The following is a 21,507-nucleotide window of genomic DNA, read 5'->3' on the forward strand; positions in this document are numbered from 1 at the left end:
TACTTCCCTAAAATGAGCTATAATTAGACAAACTATAAACATTTTAACCTTGGTGCAAGAACTGTTATGTCAGACCTTTCTTTCTTAACTTAGCTACTACTTATGCCTAAAAATTTTAGCTTAATGTTCCCTAGGAACTTCAGCACTTTCAAATTCAGAATCATAGAAAACCCTCCACTGGCAGTAATGAAATATTCATGCCTCTCATTATCAATGCTTAAATGATTTAAATGTGCAATGTGTAAACATATACATAAGTACATTTTTGCAATTACCACCACTTTAAAAATCCAAATAATTCTCTTTAGTATGTTGCATATGAGTATATCTAAAGTCTAATTTTAAAAATGTAAACGTACAACTAGACTTTACCAAATAGTAACATGTTTATTTCACTGAAATTCTTAAAAATATTTATCTGCAGTTGTCACATAAAACATCCTAATGTAAAAAAATTAAGGGCTTAAAAAAAAAGAAGAAAAGCAAAGCATGGAAAACGGACCCAAAATGTTAAGATTTTATTTACAAAGCTTCTTTTGTTGTACAGAAAGTAAAAATGGTATTTCAACCTTGGTGTAACTGGTAGCCATCAACAATCATGACTCACCGATCACAGCTGTTCTTCCTGCTATAGCAATAGTCTTATAAGAAAACCTAACAACTCTGACTATTTTGTTGGGGTTAATTCCCCAAATTTGTTGGTAACTTGGATATCCAATGGGGATTGATCGGAGGAATGTAGAATGTCACAGGAACTACTCTTTGGCTCTTTAGGTGTCCTGGGGGCTTGGATTACAGCTACCACTTCTTTTTACAGCTACCAAATCAATAGGAGCAGTCCACACAATACTGAACAGTTCTTTTTTCAGATCATTTGGGTTCTTAATCATCTTCTCCTTCTCCTTCATCATCTGTTTCTCTCTTCCTTTTTTCACCTTTCCCAGTCTCTTCTTCCTCTATACAATAAAGAAGACACATTTTGAGACCCCTGGGTAGGAAAATATCACTTTAAAGGGAACACACCTAAAGTTATTATTAGCTAAACTTTTTAATATAAGGCGATGACAACAGAAGAAATCTTTCAAGCCCTCTGGAGCAATTTTTAAAAAATGATTAAAAGAGTCATACAAGGTTCTTTTCTCTGGTGACCTTGTTCTTTTCTCTTTCTGCTAATTCTAATGATCTTACCACTTATGGGAGAATCTTGTACACATGGCATATTTTAACTTCAGTAATATATTTGACAAAATTTTCAAGTGTGGAATGAGAGGGTTTTCAGATTTATTGATAGAAGTCTTATTAATTATGAGGCCAGCCCTCTGCTACCAGGTTGTTCTGGATGAAACAGGATTATTCCCCACAAAGTTGAGAAGTATTTTGGGGGGTTATGCAGAGGAGAAGTCTCTAATCCACTCCTTTTTACTGAGCAGGTCAGGAAGGCAGAGGGGAAGCAAAAATAAATTGCCCCAGTCTCTCTATTCTATGGCAAAAACTCTCTGGAGGAATTCTCCAAAAGGACAAGGGTGAATATCCTTAGGTTGGCAGCTCTAGTTGCTTGATACATAGCAGAATGCTGGGAAACTCCTGTCTTGAGAGGTAGCAGGAAATTAACAAGGCCCTTGGGACTCACGGATATGGATATAACACTCACCTAGCTGAGAAATGACCTCAGCTCACCACAGGCTCATCACAGATACTACCTACCATATATGGGGCAGATAGGAACCCTCTAAAGATAAGGTCTCTCATCCCTAGAGCTGATCAACAGTCCAGGTTCAGAGGGATGGAGGTAAAAAGGGACTACCCTTTTCCCTAGACCATGTGGTTAGATTTTTTTGGCTCCAAAAAAAAAAAAATGAGTATTATTCACATTCATTAAGCCTCCATGAATAGGCTATCAGAGGGCCATCAATCGTGCCCAAGACCACCGGGGGAGGGGCAAGCTGAACCACTGTCCAACACCAACGCACATCATGACCAGAACCACTGTGACTGAGAACAAAGCATGCACTGAACGTGGGCTAGTTTGTAAGGAAAAGGCCCTGCCATGATTCCATGAAAGCTACAGGGGACAAGAAGAGACAGTCTGGGGAAAGAGCACTGAATATGGAATCTGAGGCTCTGCCATTTATTCTTGGAGTGATCATGGGCAAATCACTTAAACCTGCTGGACTATAAAATAAGGGGATTTAGACTGAGCAATCTCTAAGGTCCTTTTCAGCTACAGGTCCTATGATCCTTAGAAAAAGACTTGAGGTATCAGTTTTCAGAAACTGAAGCTGTTGAAGGTGTGATGGGGCATGTGGAGAAGAGCGAGGCTAAGAACCTCTGGTCAGGGAGCTGGGATAGCATGTATCGGGTGGATGATCATGCCTCTGGTTCAGAAGGGGAAAAATTACAGGGACACAGCCTCCCTGTGAGGTCGTCCAGGGACCTCTCCGGATCAAGAGCAGGAACATTTCCAGTATGCCCTGCACTGGGTCAGTCCATACCGTGGGGGCTCAATTCTGGGTACCACATTCTAACAAAGTGGTATCCTTCTAGATGGGCAAAGTGGTGAAAATCCTTATTATATGAGAAAAATTAGAAGAAATGGGGATGTTGAATATGGAGAAGAAAAGACTATGGGACACATAATACTATTTTTCCAATATTTTAAGGACTGTTCTGTGGAAGGAGACATAGGTTTGTTATTCTGTGTCACAGGACAGAGTTAGGAACAACAGGTGGAAGTTATAGGGGCGAAACATGCAGCATCCACCTCCAGGATCTTTGGGATGATCCAAAGAATTGTACATAAAAAGCTTTGCAAACCTTCAAGTACTATGAGTGTCAGCTGTCATTGTTACAGGAATCAGATGCTGGCTCAATATAATTACATATGTAAGGTGCTTTGCAAACTGCAAAGCACCATAGAAAGTGAACCTTTGTTGTATGTTAAAAATTATAACTGCTCAAAAATGAAATAAATTGTGTTTGGTCCCAAACTTCCTATTACTGGAAATATTTAAGTAGAAATTGGATGATCAAACATCAGCGAGACAATGCGCCAGGCAGGGAGAGATCAAGCACATTCTGGCTGAGCTCTGGTTCTCCTGCCTTGAATTTTTCACCTAGACGTTTCAGTTTCTAAGTCTTCTCTTGAGAACACTTCTATTACCCAGCTTTCTTGGCTTAGATGTGGACAAGCCCTTTCCCCTTTAATCTTAGCCCATCTCTGGGGGGGGACTAAAAGGAGAGGAGCATTATTCTGTCATATCATCTGTCAAGAAAAATGCAGAATCAATTCCTTGAATGGAGAGTTGGACAAGATGATCCCTAAAGACCTTTCCAACTCTATGATTTTAACTCTTTGATCAACCAATGCCATCTTCTACCCTAGTGGAAATAATGAATTTGTTGGATGAGGAAAGGGTGGAAGGAGAGGGCATAAGCCCAGCAAGATAAATAACTAACATTGATATAGGGCTTTAAGGTTTGCAAAATGCTTTACGAATACTCTCTCATTTGATCTTCATAACAACACTAGGAGGCAGTGCTATTGTCATCTATATTTTATACGTGAGGAAACTAAGCCTGCAGGGTAAGTGCCTTGCCAGGGGCACACAGCTATTAAGTATCTGAGCTAGGATTTGAACTCAGATCCCCTGACAAGTCCGGCAGCACCCACTCTGCTCCTTAGCTGCCTCAGTATTTTCTGGTTATTGTTTTTAACACCTGTTCCACCCATCTCAGAAGAGATATTTAGGATTTCTGTAAGGTCTGATAAAACACCATAACAAAGTTGCCATGTTAAAGGAAAACAACACAATGATCCTGGAAACAGCTTTACTCTAATTTGTAAACCTTCATCTAGAATTTACATAATCAAATCTTTTTGCATCTTTACAATAAGCCAACTGTAAATGAATGATAAAACAAAGCTTTCTTCCTCTAGATTGAAAGTCTTCCAGCTTTACCTAATTTTCTTTCTTGTTATGCAAGGGGAAAATGAGATATAATGCCAGATTTTTTCCCTTCATTATGCCTATAGGACACAGAGGCCCTTTTTCTCTGGGGCACAGATTAACAATCCAGTATCTCAGACAACAGGCACTAACTAAAGAGCTGAGACTGAAAAAAGCACCTCTAGGTACGACAGAGGAAACACTGAAATTGGAATCGAGAGACACCTGGGTTCAAACGCTGGTTACAATACTGACTGTTCCACTTTGAGCACCACCCACCACACAGGATCGCTGTGAACGCAGTGCTCTGGGATCCTTCAAGCACCACAGGAACGTGGGGTACTACTGTTGTTGCCGCTACTGCTTCTGGGGTAGAAATGGGTTTGTGCCCTCTCTGTGCCAGGCACTTTACAAATATTTTCTCATATGATCTTCACAACAACCTGAGAGAGAGGTGACATTAATATCCCCATTTTATAGTTGAAGAAACTGAAGGGATCGGGTTAAGTGACTTGTCCAGAGTCAGACAGTTAGTACGCAGCTGAGACTTCCTGATTCCAGGGCTAGCTCTCTCTCCACTGTGTCACCAGCTACCTCCAACATCCTGCTGGCATACTTTTTTCACTGTATGAACATGATTTGGGAGACTAAGGGACAGGTATGTTTTATTTTCCTCTCAGTCACAGTTATAGTTTTAAAATGGTGCTTAATATCTTCTCCTCAACATCAGCCTACTTCCTTCTCAGAACCCACTGGCATCTCCTCTTCCCTTCAATCTTCCTGTCAGCATCACTCTCTCATTCCCAGAAGCAAGCTGCCCTTCCCATCCAACTACCAGTATCCTTAGGCCCACAACCCCCTTCTCAATGGTTATGGCTCTACATCCTTTCGAACCCTCAGCTGCAGGGTGGACAAAGTCATTCACATTACTTTAATGAGCAGGGAATTACAAACTATAATTCTCCCAGCAAGATGGTGGACCACTAGGCCTCACCACCTGTCCTGCTGCTGAACTTTATGGACCTCTTGACCTTATTCTAGATACCTGGATGCTGGATTCTACAGACCACTGCCCTACAGTTATCCCAAGGACCACTAGGTCTTCCTACTAGCCTTGTAGCCGAATCCTTCCATATATGTCATTCCTCCCAATTAGAATACAAGCTTCTTGAGAACAGATGTTGTACTTTTCTATTTGTATATCCAGCACTTAGCACATTGCTAGACATACAGTACGCACTTAATAAATGCTTCTTCATTCAATAAGACCACATGCCTTATTCTACTAATCAACTAAAAGCAGCTTTGTACAGTAGAAAGGATGACGGATTTGGAGTTGGAAGATGTAGGTTTAAATCCTGGTCTGCTCCTCACTACCTGTGTAACTTCTCTGGATGTCAGTTTCCTCATCTAAAATAAGGGTCAAAGAGATGAAAGGAAAAGGAACTATACGTACACAAATATGTATAAAAGCTCTTTTTGTAGTGGCAAAGAACTGGAAACTGAGGTGATGTCTGTCAATTGGGGAATGGTGAAACAAGTTGTGCCACATGAAGTGGATGGTTTCAGAAAAACCTGGGAAGACTTACATGAACTGATGCAAAGTGAAGTGAGCAGAACCAGAACGTTCTACACAGTAACAGCAACATCATGATCAACTGTGAAAGACTTAATAATTTCTGATCCACCAAAAACTCCAAAGGACTCACTTTGTAAAATGCTATCCAGCTCCAACTAGGGAACTGATGGACTCAAGAGTACAGATTGAACCACATTTTTTTCATTTGTTTATTTTCCTTGCTGTTTTTTCCAGAATATGGCTAATAGAGAAATATTGTTTTGTGTGATTTCATATGTATAATAGGTATTGTTTTTCTTGCCTTCTCAATGGGTTGGGGAGCAGGTGGAGGGTGGGAGAGAATTTAGAACTGAAGATAAAAATAAATAGCTTAAAACTGCAAAAAATAAATAAATTAAATTAAATGGGGCAGAGGGGGGTTGGTCTCGATGATCTCCAAAGTCCCTTCTAGCTCTAAATTGATGATCCTATAAAGGCAAATATTCCTGAAAATACAATAAACAATTTAGGCATACCTTCTTCTTCATCATCCTCATCCTCATCATCTTCGTCATCATCAACTTCTCCATCATGTCCAAATTCTTCTTCCTACAGAATAAGACACAAATCCTACAATATTATGGAAAGATCTTGATGCTGTTTTCTTTTTGAAAAGGAAAAAAACAAGACACTGAAAATGCATATTGTATAACCCCATTATATGTTTGAATGACATAAAATCATATTATTTCACAAATTTACTTTTCATAAAGCTCTGTTTGAAAAACATGTTTAAATGAGTTGTTATAGGATGTTGTTCCAGAGAATAAAAATTTCATAATCTTAAATCTGGTTACATTTAAGGAAATAGTTCCATTGAAAATCCCACTTACATGAGACTTCATTAGGGAGTTTTATTACAAATTTTACATATACAGAATAATAGCATGAGGCAGGAATAGCCCTATTAATTTTGCATTATATTGTACTAATTACATTTTAATAGAAAGGAAATGACTTGTTGCTAATATGGGAGTTGTTCCCAAATTAGCTGTGTCCATTTATTTGTTCAAGCAAAGAACAAAATTTGTGAGAAGCTAGAGGAATAAAAATTAGGAAAGAGTAAATATGTGTTTGGAATATCTTGATTTTGACATATTCAAACAAGTTATTGATGATGAAAAATGGAATATGAATGGAAGGACACAGCCATGGCTTATAATAACTTCATATGAAAGTTCAACAGGTATAAACCAGTTGCACTATCAAAAAGATTAAAAGGACCTAAAACTTGCTTTAGTCAGAAAACATCTGACTTATTTTCCAAGTAGGAATATATGGCAGCCAAAGGCAACACTGGTTTAGAATATGAATTCATTTGCAAAATTTTATGGAGCTGTAATATAAAGGTAAAATTTATACTGTCTCTACGTAGTGTACGATTGTATACATGTACTTTACATATGTGCAATGTGATATACATTTTATGAATAATATGAACTCACATAAAAGAAAGAAGATGTTGAAAGATAAGATCAATTTAAAGGAAGTTTAGGGAGGGACCCAACTAGCAAGGTCATCTCAAGGGCATTTAAAGGCACTGTACATAGAGGGGAAGCTGAGGTAAGCTTATAGGAGGACATGTACAGAGTTGCACAGAGTGGCAGGATCTGGATGGGTTATAATCTGTAACACTGGAAAGAATGCCCACACTGATAAGATCAATGGGCCATTTGAGTATTGGGGTATACTGAACTAAGTGTGTGTGTGTGTGAAAACCATGGAATTTTTCAATGAAAAATTATTTTCCCCCCCTTTCCTTTTTACAAACACCACCAGTACACAAAAAGAAGTCTAGCTTTTATAAAGACTATTTCTGAATAGGTATAAAGTATTGAGTAAGGCAGATTTGTTTTTACTAAGTCAGCTAAATGCAAAATAGTGTATCTCCAGACTTTAGAAAATTTTATGAACCTTTCAGTAGAATAGGAATTAGGTATCTGAGCCTGCCAATCAGTCCAGGTCAATGATCCTCAAGTTTTCCAGACTGCCATTGCCTTCATTACTGTTTGATTTTGTGCCCTTCTTCCCACTCACCATAAGGGCAAATCGCTACTTCATTCTGTCTAGCAGAGGCCTTTGCACTAAATAAACATTTGCTGGATTTAAAAATAAATCTGAAGAGTTACATGTTATATTAATATATGATCAGAAATTCTTTACATATTGTTCATTCTTGCCACTGTCGCTAACATAGCGGGGGACAAAAATAAGAGCATGAAAACTGGCTTTGAAACATTTATACAACACAGACCTCTCCACTGACATCATATTCATGATCATCTCCTTCTACATCATCCTCTTCATCATCATCTTCTTCATAAAATTCATCTTCATAAAATTCATCATCATCATCTTCATCTGGAAATACAGAGAATTAAATTCTTTTAGTTCAATATTTTAAATGCCCCTCAAGTATAATATGTAAAGCTCCGCAGGATCTCGCACCAGCATATCTCTCCAGACTTATTTTACCTCACTCACCACCTTCATGTACTCTATGGTCCAGTCATTCCAATTCACATCTGCACACCTTTGTACACGGTCCCTTCTCCTTAGAATCCCTGGTTTCCTTCAAAGCAAAGCTCACATATCACCCACCACACAAGGCCTTTTCCTGATCCCCCCACTATATGTGGTTCTCTCCTGAAATAATTTTTTGTGTATATATGTATGTATGTGTATACACATATGTATATATACACACATGCACACACACGTGTGTGTATGTGTATGTATACATACATGTGTATATTACCCACTAATAACATATTTTTCCTGATAAGACTCTAAGTGACTTGAGGCTGGCTGCTGTTTCGTTTTTGATTTAGTACCTGGCATATGGTGGGTGCTTAATAAATGTAGCTGATTGCACATAATTTGCAAAAATCCATGTAAAGAGCCTTGGATGAGATGATAAAGTCTAAGTAGGAAGTAATTCTATTTGAAGGCAAACAGTCCAAATTTGTCATTCACATACACTGCTGTAAGATGTCAATCAAAGTGGATGGGTGATGAATCTGTCATCTAAATGGGTAACTCAAGTCAAAGCATTGAAGGCATCCCAACAAAATGCTTTGAGGTTTCTAGGATAAAGCAAAACACAAGCAGCATTACTGTCTGCTATAAAGTCCCTAGCATCATCAACTTTGACATGTATGGCACATTTTGTCAACCTGCCAAAAGATGAGTTGCCTACATGGACAGAGATCAGCATCATAATATGGTTTAGGAAACGTAATGCATTATGTGGATGAGGACCAAAAAAGAAGAAACACTTAAGTATGGCTCCTTTCTCCCATGGTACCATATTTTAACAGTCAGGAAGCATTTCTTCAGCATCTACTATGTGTGAGGCACTGTGCTAAATACATACGATTGCAGGAAGGAAAAAAAAAGAATACCAGGACTGGGGTATGAGGACACTGAAAGTGAGTCTCATGCAATGTGAAGTCAGCAGAGCCAAGAAAATAATATATATAATACTACAACAATGGAAACAGAAAGAACAACCACATGTACAAAACAGGTCAAAGTTGAACACTGCAGAATTATGAAGAATAAGCATATCTCAAAATAGGAGAGAGGAAAATGGTAGGGCAGAAACTGGGCATAGACCAATATCTTACACCACATACCAGAATAAAGTCAAAATGGGTTCATGGTTTAGGAGTAAAAGCTAATACTATAAGTAATTTGGGAGAGCAAGGAATAGTTTACTTATCAGATTTATGGAAAAGAAAAGAATTCATGACCCAACAAGAGATAGAGAGCATTACAAAATGCGAAATGGACAATTTTGATTATGTTAAATTGAAATGTTTTTCTACAAAAAAAGCCAATGCCACAAAAATTAGGAGGGAAGCAGAAAATTGGGAGAAAATCTTTGCAACTAGTATCTCTGATAAAGGCCTCATTTCTAAAATACACAGGGAACTGAGCCAAATATATAGGAATACAAGCCATTCCCCAATTGAGAAATGGTCAAAGGATATGAACAGGTAGCTTTCAGAGGAAGAAATTAAAGCTATCTATAGGCATATGAAAAAATGCTCTGGATCACTACTGATTAGAGAAAAGCAAATCAAAACAACTCTTAGATACCACATCTCTCCTGTAAGATTGGCTAAAATAACAAAGCAGGAGGATGAAAAATGCTGGAGAGGATGTGGGAAAATTGGAACATTGTTACATTGCTGGTAGAGTTGTGAGATGATCCAACCATTTTGGAGAGTAATTTGGAACTACGCCCAAAGAGCCATAGGAATGTTCATACCCTTTGACCCAGCAATACCACTTCTAGGGTTGTATCCCAAAGAAATCACCCAAGAGGGGAAGGGCCCCATATGTACAAAGATATTTATAGCGGCTCTTTTTGTGGTAGCCAAGAATTGGAAATCAAAGGGATGCCCATCAATTGGGAATGGCTGAACAAGCTGTGGTATATGAAGGTAATGGAATACTATTGTGCCATAAGAAATGGGGATGATACGGCCTTCGTAACAACCTGGAAAAACCTACACAACATAATGCTGAGTGAGCGGAGCAGAGCCAGGAGAACGTTGTACACAACCACAGATATATGGATTCTGTGAGGACCAACCCTGACAGATTTCGCTCTTCTCAGCAACACAAGGTGCAAGAATAACTCCAAGGGACTCACGATGGAGAATGCTATCTTCATCCAGAGAAAGAACTGTGAAGTTTGAATGCAGATTGAAGCGCACTACATGCCCGCCTTTTTTCTTCTCTTTTGTTTTGGGTTTTTTTTTTTTGGTTCTGTTTCTTCTTTCTCATGATTCATTCCATTGGTCATAATTCTTCTCTACAACTTGACTAGTATATAAATTAATTCAATGAGAAGTTATACATGGTAGTTATATGAGATTCCATGCTGTCTTGGGGAGGGAGGGGGGAGGGAAGGGAGAAAATCTGGAACTCAAAATTATGTAGAACACTGTGTTGTAAACTAAAAATAAAATTAAAAAAAAATAAGAGAGAGGAGAAGAAACATCCACTCCACCCCTTGGTGGGAGACTCACAAGTGTTATACGTTAGACATAATTTCACACTTTGCCAATGTATTGATCAGTTATACTGATTTTTTTCTCTTTAAAAATATCAGTTGTTATATGGAGCTGTTATATAATTACATGGACTCTCTGAGAGGTTGGGGGGAGACATATTAGGGAAACTATGGTAATATAAAAATAAAAGATGATAAAACCTTTTTGAAAAGGCAGTTTGAAAAGATAGGTGTGACATCAAGTGAAAATGAAGTGTACCCTGTTTTCTTTCACCATTTCAGAGATTTGAACCTGTGAAATCAGTCACTGCAACATATAATTTAACATCTAATAGTCCTTGAGGAGAATATAGAATAGAAAAATACCCCATTTGGTCAAACTGATATTGATTTACACATGACAACCTGGAGGCAACACCAGCTTCCCTGAAAACCAAGCCCATGCACAATCTCCTACAGGAGGTCTTTCCTGATTCTTCCCCCTCACACAACAGTATCCTCCCAAATTTATCTTGTATTTACTTTGTCGAAATACGTTTATGTGTACATGTTGTTTCTCATACTAGAATGTAATCTCCTTGAAGGCAGGGACTATTTCATTTTTATCTTTGTATCCCCATTATCTAGTACTGATACTTGCACAGTGTACAGTAAGTGCTTAATAAGTGCTTGGTCAATGGATTTCTGAGTTATGAGAATAGCAAGACAGAAGACTAGACAAAAAGTTCTGCAAGCAATCAGAAGAAAGACCTTCAGGTAAAGGAAAGGAAATTCCAACAATGCAAGACTATTCTGCACCCACAGAAAATGTAGGTGGGAATGGAATGCTATGTTCCAAAGAACAATGGAGCTTAGGATACAATCTACTCTGCAAATCTGAGATTAGCCGTAAATGAAAACAGATGGGTTTTCAATAACAAAGGGGTGTCTGAAACATTTTTAGAAAGAAAAATAGAACTGATGAGATTATTTGTTTCTTGAACAGCCCAAACAACAGAAATGGGGGAGACAAGCATAAATGCATCAGCCAAGGACAGTGACAGTGACAGCAGAGCGAGACACTTCTTTCCATGTCAGAGACAGAAAGGGAAAATGACAAATGCTAGAGGTGCCATGGACAAATAAGTACAGTAATACACTGTTGGGGGAGCTAGTTCACAAACTGGTATTAGTAGTAAATGTATATGCTCTGAATTATTCGCATCCAAGTTCATAAGAGAAACATTATCTGAGCTATAAGAGACAGTGAGTGACATGACAGTGACAGAACTGCAATAGCCCTCTCTTAATTTTGGATGAATCTAACAGAAAGATAAACAAAAGGGAAAATATGGAAATGAACAAACTGCTGGAGAAACTAGAGCTAAAAGACTTGTGGCATCTTCTAAATGAGACTACATGGGGCAGTTAGGTAGTGCAGGGGACAGACCACTGGCCCTTGTGTCAGGAGGAGCCGAGTTCAAATCCAGCGTTAGACACATACTATGTATGTGACTCTGGGCAAGTCACTTAACCTCAAATGCTTCCCCTATCCCCCGCCAAAAATAAATGGGATTGCAAAAGAATATACATACTCTCAGCACCGCATGGAACCTCTACAAATTGACAATACACTAGGGCTCAGAGACATGGCAAATACATGTAAGGGGCAAAAATAAGATGACAATCAACATAATTGATCATGATACAAATCAAAACTGTGGTTTTGGAACCTACATGATTATCTTCATAGCTGTAGAACGAGTCATTGACAAAGTACAACACTCTTTTAGAGGGACCTTTTAAAAAAACATTAAACAAGTATATTCCAAAGCCAGAAGTAAGCATCATATGCCCAAATGTTTTAAAATATATGAGAATCAAACAACGATTCTACTCTCCCCACTATTATTTGATATGGTTCTGGAAAAGCTAGAAACAGCAATAATCTGGAGCTTCTTTTTCTTTTTTGGAGGGGGGATGGGGGGAAGTCAGGGCAATTGGGGTTAAGTGACTTGCCCAAGGTCACACAGGTAGTGTGTCAAGTGTCTGAGGCTGGATTTGAACTCAGGTCCTCCTGACTTCTGGGCCAGCACCCTACCCACTGCATCACCTAGTGGCCCCTAGCAACAGCAATAAGACAAGAAAAAGAAAGTAAAGGCATAAAGATAGGTAAATAAGAGATAAAACTATCCCTACTTGCTGATGATATGATGATTTAGTAGGAAAATCCTAGGCAATCAGCAAAGATACTAATTGAAAAAATTGATTACTTCAGCTAAGTTGCAGATTACAAAATCAATTCTCAAAAATCAATAGCATTTCTATACAATAAAAACAAAAGACAAGAAATGATAGAAAGAGAAATCCCATTCCAAAATGTGTAAAATACCTGGGGATTGACCTACCAAAGTACACAGAAGACTTCAATTACAAAGTTTTCCTTAAGGAAATAAAGAACAACTTACATAGCTGGAGGAATATTTAGTGCTAATGGGTAGGTTGTGCCAATATAATAAAAACGATGATGCTACCAAAATTAATTCACACTTTTAATGCTGTACCAATCAAATGACCAAGGGGAGACTTTACAGAACTTGCTAAAGCAATATAAAATTCATTTGGGAAAACGAAAGATCTAGGGTAACAAAAGAAATGAGGGAAAGCAGTAGGAACGATGGGACAACAGAACTTCTAGACACCAAAATATAAGCAGCAATCATGAAAACCATCTGGTATTGGTTAAAAAATCAGAAAGCTAAATCAATGGAACAACTAAGAAAAGGGAGTATTAGAAATAACAGAACTCAGTAACCCAGTGTTTGATAAAATGGAAAGCATAAAGTAACAAGGAAAAAAATTTTTATTGGATTAAAAAAAAAAACTGCTGAGAGAACTGGAAAGCAGTCTGGCAGAAATTAGGCTTAGATCAACATCTTACACCATATTCCACAATACATTTTAAATGGATTCATGACATTAATGTTAAAGATCAAACTATAAAAAATTCAGAAGAGAAATAGATCCTAATACCTCTCACAATCATGGGTAGGAGATGTATTCTTAACCAAGCAAGAAACAGAGGTAATGAAAAAGATAAAATAAATAACATTGATTACTTAAAACTGAACAAAATTAGACAAAATTAACTCGCTTAAGGTAAGAGGGGAAGCAGATGAATAAGGGAAAAAATCTTTGTATCAAATTTCTCTCATATGGGTTTTGAATCTAAACAATACATATAGATGTGTGTGTGCATGTATAAAATCAATCCATCCATACATCCATCCATCCCCAAGATATCAGTGTCAAAGGATATGAGCAAATAGTTCTCAAAAGAATTGCAAAATATTCACAAAGAATGCTCCAAATCACTAATAAGAGAAATGCAAATCATTTTTACCTCATACCTGCAAATTGGAAAAAAATAACCAAAAATGGCAATAGTCAATGTTGGAAATGTGGAAAGATGGGCATACTAATACATTGCTGGTGGAGCTGTGAAATGGTACAACCATTTTGTAAAGTAATTTGGAATTATGCAAATAATCTGAATAAAATGTCCATACCCTTTGAGTCAGAGATTCTATTACTAGACTTATACCCCAAGGAAACCATCAATAAGACAAAAGCCCTCACACAAATTGAAATATTTACAGCAGCATTTTTTGTGACAACAAAGAATTGGAAACGAAGTAGATGCCCAACAACTGGGAAATGGCTAAAAAATTGTGGTACATGAATGTAGTGGAATATTGCTATGTTGTATGAAATGACGAATACAGAGAAACATGGAAAGATCTATATGAACTGATGCAGAGTGAAGTAAGCAGAGCTAAGAAAACAATATATACAGTAACTACAACAATGTATATAAATGGAAAGAAGAACTGCACACCAAAAACATCAGAAAAATAACAGAATTATAAAGATCAATCAGGATTTGAATGAAAAGATGAGAAGACGACCCCAACCAACCCCTTCATGGAGTTCGGGAAGTTCACTGGTGTTTGTAATATCAATTAAGTTGGGTGCCTTTGATTGAGTCTTACTAGGTGCTAAGCCCCAGGCCCAAACCCCTATCAGGTGCTAAGCCTATGTGGGTATGAATTGGTAACTAAGGTAGGGCTCCAAGTGGGGCCAATGAAGGGAGGTGCTAACACCAGAGCCAATCATAGGAGCCTAAGCTCTGGTCTCTCAGATGACGTTTGAGGACGTCTGAAAGTGTATAAAAAAGGAGAACAGAGCTATTTGCTTACGGCTCTCATTCCCGGAGGCCGGGACTCTGGGCAGCCTCTATAATGGCCTTCCAGCTGAACTCAGATGTTGATGGTTTTCTTGGTAACTGAATTGTATTTGGTCTGTTGGTGTTTGTAATTTGTTTGTATTGGCTCTGAAGTTCAGGGTGCTGGGTTTTTCCCCTGAGCTAAGGAATAGCATTTGTATGCTGGACTAAGTAAGATTGTTAACCCCTGTTAACCCCTTCACATTGCTTTCCTTAGTAAAGCAGATCAAAAGAACCTGGGCTTGCAGCATTCTGTGAGCAGGTTGTTGTTGGTTTTACACCCCCACAGCAGCTGCTAGTGGGATTGTTGAAACAGTGTTACACATTACACATTTTCAGGTATTTTTTTCAATGTATTGATTAGTTGCACTGATTTTTTTTCCTTCTCTAAAAAATACTATTTGTCATATGAGATGGCTCTCTGAGAAAGGAAAAGGAAAGGATTCTTGGGATAATTATGATGATTTAAGAAACAGCAACCATCAATAAAAACCCATTTTAAAAAAATGCTTGTTGATTGAGATTTAGCTTTATGACCCACTGGAACCCAGCTGGCTTTCAAAGAGCTCCAATAAGGGTTGCAGGTAGCAAACAGAACTGATGCAGAAGCATAAACCTTTCATTTTCAAAAAGAAGTTTTCTTGTAACAAGACACATGACTTTCAAATAAGATTTGAAAAACAAAGAGTATTTGCCTGAATAAAATGTGTGCTCCAGGTTGTGGAGGAATGACTTTACCTAAACAACATCTTTAAAAATTCTTACAGGGCAGGCAGCTCAGAGGTTTTCTGGGTTAATTCACTACGGTTAAGAACTCCAAATGGGATTCTCATTATTCATCTGGGCCATTCCCAAAGTGGGTGAACAAACAAATCTTTACACACAGAATAGGCAAAAAACCAGATCATGTCCCCATTCTGGAGGATACTGGGGTCATGGAGGTAAAGCCAGGGAGAGCCAAATATTTCAGGGGAAGTGTGGGGCCAAGATAGTCTCCAGATGGAACAATTCTTTGTGACCAGCGAAGGTTGTAGTGAAAATGGGATTTGTTTAATGGATAGTAGGTGCAGCAATCAGGCATTGGCTTCTTATAACTCAACAAGAATATCCTTGGCTCTTATGGAAATGTATCTCCCATAAAACCAAGAGGGACTTCCTGTGTACCACGCACTGTCCTAGATACTGGGATACAAACACAAAAAGGATAGTTCCTATTTTCAATCTAGCTGCAAAAGCCCTAGAATGAAATGCTATCTGTGTAGGCACTATCTTTCCCACTATCTGAGGGCAAGAAAGGATGGACAGATGCAAAGATGGAAGTTCCTAGAAATCAACCCCATCCTCTCAGAGTCAAGGTCAGGAATTCCCCTGGGTTGAACACAAGCAATGGCTAGCTGCAATATAAGTTTGCGGCACAAGGGCCTGATGGTGTCACTTCTTTGTCTTTGAGCAGTGCCTCCAAGATATCTCTACTTTCAATGGTTTTGGGTTGCTAGAAACGTCCTTGGTAGGCCTTCCACTTGCTTTTCAAGGGGTCACTCAGTTATTAAGTAGTTCAACTAACTAAAGAAGACCATGAAGTACTTATAGTCAATAGTCAACTACATCTTTTGTGGCAAAGTTTAGACCCCATTCAGAATGAAAATTCCTTGATTAAGTCTTGTTCCACAGTGTGTGTGTGGAATGGCACTTGAACATCAATAGCACAGTGTGCCACAGACACTAAAAGGTTTCTTTGGCCATGTGACCCACATGGTCCAAGGAGAGAGCCGGGAAACACGGTATAGGAAGCTTCTGCTTCTAGGCTCAGGCTAAAGCAGAAGGTCTGAGAAGTACAGAGCATGAGGAAGGAGCAGGGATTGTCTTTCCTAAGAGACAGATGGCAGTAGATTGTGGATGGCTGAGAGCCAAATTAGCCAAAGGAACTAGTCTGTAGCCAAAGCAGATCACAAGGTATGACACAAGGGCTTGGGTCAGAAGATCATCTACTCTAATGAAGGGCATGTAAATAATGTGTAGTTGAGGAAACAGGAAGGAGGTGAATTCTAGTTCTAACAAGACAGGCTAACACAGAAATACATTGGATCATTTTCTACCTCATCTCCCTGGGGCCAGTTTCTCCCTCCTCTTACCCATCTTAGACAGTTGCCTAATTATTCTCCCTAATGCTTTGATCATGACACTTTCCTGGCTCAAGCACCTTCAAGGGCTCCTAGTAAATACTGAATAAAATCCAAATACCTCACCTTGACATTCAATACCCTCTCCCTCTGTTCTCTCCACCCCTCCTCCAAGTTTGGTTTCTTTCTAGTTCTTATTTTTTTTCCTTTTTCTTATCTTTTTAGTTCTGATTTTATCAACTTTTTTCTAGTTTTTCACATGCCTGGGCTTTAGTCAAACAGGACTACTCAGTTCATGGTAACTGCATATTATCATGGAAACCTTTTTCACAGAAGCTCACTCGAGGGTGCCTTCGTATAGCAGTCCTCAAGCTATGTGAAAGTTCAACATATAGACATACAGAATCATCAACATTCACAATCATTCAATATACACAATCATCTCTGATAATTATTAGAATGGAAATGTGCCAGTGCCTGTAACAAATCTTACAGAACCCCAAACCATAAGTGTTAGGTTTATAGCACAAAGTTAAATACAGGAGTGCCTAGTCCTCAAGCCAAAATGTATGAACTTAGACCCCTCATTTAACCTCCACGGAGCTCAGCTTTCTCAGCTGTAAAATGAGGGTGCTGGACTTGATCATGGTTGATGTAGTTCCCCGCCAGTCCTGGATTTATAATTTAAAAGGCCACTTGACTATAACTACAAAATGAATATTTCCAGCTATTTATGATATATGAAAAGGTTTAACTGAAGTAGGGCATTATAGGGAAATACAATGTTTACATAAATAAGCAAAGCAAACTTAGAGGTCAGAGATTTCTTACTCCTTCTGTAGATGCTACAAATTAATGTATTTTTCTTTATTTTAGTAACTAAATACAAGAAGAAACCTATTAACTTTCCAAGTTATAGTGAAATATTGGCAGTGTAAGAGTTCTGGTATGCTCCAGAAAATATAGTCCAGGATCTCGGGACTCCAAAAAGAAAGCCCTAGACCACCTATTTTAGAATTACTTAGTTGACTCTGATTCCTTGATCTTGAACATCAAAGGATAGAGCTGTCCATGCTCCAAATAGAACTATGAAATTTTTCAGGTCAGAATTTAAATTATTATTTTTCAAAGCAACAAAATTCAGTATCTTAATATGATAATCTGAGAAATACAAATCACATTTTCAAACTCACCTTCATCATCTACCCCGTCTACTTCGGCATCAGAGTCAGAGGCTTCTTTGTCTTCTTGGTCATATCCATCAAGGTATTTTAGTTGTGGAAGGAGTGTGAAGACACTTTCTCGGTAATCATTCAGTTCTGTCACCTCACAGTTAAACAGGTCCAGGCTTTTTAGATATTCCAGCTTTTTCTGAGGTAAGGGATCAAAAACAACCAGAGAAATTTAAAAGGGAAGTTTCAACAATTAAATTTTACTTCCTGTTAGGTGCTACCAATTTTATTTTATAGGTTGAATAAAGAAAAAATTATCCCTATGAAATTTTTTACTGGTCCATCAACGGTTTTTATTAGCCTTTCTTTCTGATACGTACCATCATAGGGACATGTGACTTTAGCAGTTCAAAGAAATACAGAAATAGTAATATTAATTTTCATTAAAGTTTAGATTTGTTCATAACATGGTTTCCCTTACACTAAAAGCCTTATTTCTTTTAGATTTTAGGCTTAAACATCCATTTATGGTGTGTGTTATGATGACTCAAATAAACAACCAATAATTGTTTTTACTGGGTGCTTACAATCTCAAACCAGTTGTATCAAGGACATTGAAGAAATATATGAAATGGCCTCTATATTCAAAAGGCTTATGGTCTAGTTGAAGTGATGACAGAAATCAAGAAAATACAATACTCAAGAGTCTATGCAAGAGGGAACATGGAGTATTCCAACTCCTTTACTGCTATCAACGAGTTGGGGGAAGTGGATATAAAAGCGTAGCCAGTACTGGAAAATATAGCTAAGGAAGCAGTATCATCCAGAAGAAGCCAGGTCTCAATAAGTAGCAGAAGATATAAGGAGCAAGAAAGGATGAAATCAATATGAGAAGTTTGTTCATTAAGGAGTTCCAAAGCAGGCAGTAAAATGGGCAGTCTGGAGTGGGACATTGTGGGGATGGGAATGAGGAATATTAAGCATGGATTCGATCTATAATCTACAATTACAATACTTACAGAGAACTAAGGCAGAAACATTTTACCAATAATGACTGGCATGTGAGAACTGTAAAAGACATTGATTATCAAGGATATGTGAGGCCAGAAAGGAAATGAGTCACTCATGTAACAAGAATGAGACAGATGATAAACACAGGCAGCATACTGATATTTCCAAAGAAACGAAAAGAATAGGTTTCAAGTAGCCTGGGTGGATTGTATTCTCTATGAACTATTTATGGGAAAATGGGGAAAAAATCATGAAGACCCGGGGAAGTTTAAATTTTAAAATCCATATAAGTGAAAGGGATATTCATACTGACAAAACAAGTATGAATCTTTAAAAAAAACCCTACATTTAACTAATACTTCAGAGAAATTTTCTATTTATAATGTAGAACAGGGAAAATTATATATGAAATTGCTAATCTCCATCATATATAGCTCATTTTAAAAAGAATATATGATAAATTCAATGTTTTTTTAAAGCTTTCCTGTTTGTATTTCCTTCTGAACTTCCTTCTGTTCTCTTCTATGTATTTTTAAAGTTGTTTTTCTTTACAGTGCCACTATTGTTATATAAATTGTTCTCCACGTTCTGCTAATTTCACTATGCATCAATTCATACATGTCTTAGCTAGGTTTTCTAAAGGCATCTTTTTCATCATTTCTTATGGCGCAATGATATTCCATTACATTCATAGCCACTCTCTAAAAGATGGGCACCCCTTTTGTTCCCTTTTTCTTTGATTTTTTTGAGGTATAAGCCTCGTATTGGTGCTACTGTGCCAAAAAGATATGACACTTTAGCGATTTGGGGGTTATCACTCCAAATTGTTTTCAGAAATGTCTGGACCAATCCACAGCTTCACCACCAGTATACTTGTACGCTTGTCTTCTGGCAGCCTCTCCAACAATCGTCATTTTCAGAATTGTTTTAATTATTTCTCTAATTATGTGATTCTGGGCATTAAAAAAAAAATATGGCTGCCGATGGCTTGGATTTCTTGAGAACTATATGTTTGGATTCTTTGATGATTTATTTACTGGGGAATGGCTGTCATTCACATATTTGAATGAGCACCTTATATAGCTTAGATATTAGATTTTTAAAAGAGAAAATTTGCTGCGAAAATCCATGGCGCCACCCCCCCCACCCCGTTAACTGTTTCCCTTTTAATTTTAGTTGGACTAATTTTGTTTGTGCAAAACCTTTTCAATTTTATGTATCTTCTATTATATTCTCTATACACAAACTCATTTCTATTCATGGTTATAAAAGGTATTTTCTTTCTTGCTACTGTTTTTTTTGGGGGGCTGGGGCGGGATGTGACCTTTTTCATTTAAGCCACAAATCCATTTGGAACTTATCATAGTATATGGTTTATACCTAATTTTTGCCAGACTGCTTTCAAGTTTTCCTAACAGGTTCTGTCAATTAGTGAGTCCTTACCATAGTATTTTTGGCCACTAGGTTTACTGAAAAAAAAAAATACTGTATTTGTTTGCTTCAGTATATTTGCATTGGTAACTAAGGTGGGGCTCCAGGTGGGACCAATGAAGGGAGGTCTGATTATATCTTCACTCCCAAAACCCCTAGATACTAGGTGCTAAGCCTGTGTGGGCATGAAGCACCCAGGGTCCTAAGGGGAGTTGCTAAGACCAGAGCCAATAGTAGGAGCCTGAGTTCTGGTTATTCATATGATGTTCAATGGCGGCTAGAGAGTGCATAAAAAAGACAGAACACAGCTATGTGCTTAGGGCTCTCACTCTTGGCAGTGTGCTGATGTAGAGACTCTGGGCAGCTGTAGTTAAGAGCCCTCCAGCTTGTAAACCTGGATGTTAGGACTTTGTTAAACTCTGGTCTGAGATTTGAATCACACAAGATCTGTCTGTTGATGTTTGTAATTTGTTGTATTTGCTCTGAAGTTCAGGGTGCTGGCTTTTTCCCCTGAACTAAGTGAATGATATTTGTATGTTGGATTAAAGTAAGATTGTTAACCCCTTAATGTTGCTTTCCTTAGTAAAGCAGATCAAAAGAACCTGGGCTTGCAGCATTCTTGTTGGATTTTCACCCCCACAGCAGCTGCTAGCCAGACTGTTGAAACAATATTATGTACTTACTCTGTTTCATTGGTCAGGTTTTCTATTTTTTTAGCCAGTACCAAACAGTTGAGATCTGATATGGCAAATACCTTTACTTTTTCAATATTTCCCTTGAAAATCATAACCTTGCTTTCTCCCAGGTTAATTATACACACACACAAATCATTTGGAGGTCTAATTGATATGGAACTAAATAAGTCATTAATTTTGTTTATGTTTTTATTTTCATTTTAACTTTATTGGCTTGATACAA

At 37.9% G+C, this 21,507-nt stretch overlaps 1 protein-coding gene across 1 annotated transcript in view; it reads right to left on the minus strand.

The window, feature by feature from the left end:
- Positions 1-367: 367 nt before the first annotated feature.
- The window catches only part of ANP32B (acidic nuclear phosphoprotein 32 family member B), a 46,364-nt gene continuing 25,224 nt past the window's right edge, over positions 368-21,507 (minus strand). The window contains exons 4-7 of the mRNA XM_036741862.1: positions 18,169-18,346; positions 7,820-7,926; positions 6,042-6,114; positions 368-956 (exon numbers count right to left, since the gene is read on the minus strand). Coding sequence (XP_036597757.1) covers positions 883-956; positions 6,042-6,114; positions 7,820-7,926; positions 18,169-18,346 — 432 coding nt within the window. The 3' untranslated portion in view covers positions 368-882. The remainder of the gene's footprint in view (positions 957-6,041; positions 6,115-7,819; positions 7,927-18,168; positions 18,347-21,507) is intronic.

The sequence above is a fragment of the Trichosurus vulpecula genome, chromosome 1, assembly GCF_011100635.1.
Source record: "Trichosurus vulpecula isolate mTriVul1 chromosome 1, mTriVul1.pri, whole genome shotgun sequence".
NCBI lineage: Eukaryota > Metazoa > Chordata > Mammalia > Diprotodontia > Phalangeridae > Trichosurus > Trichosurus vulpecula.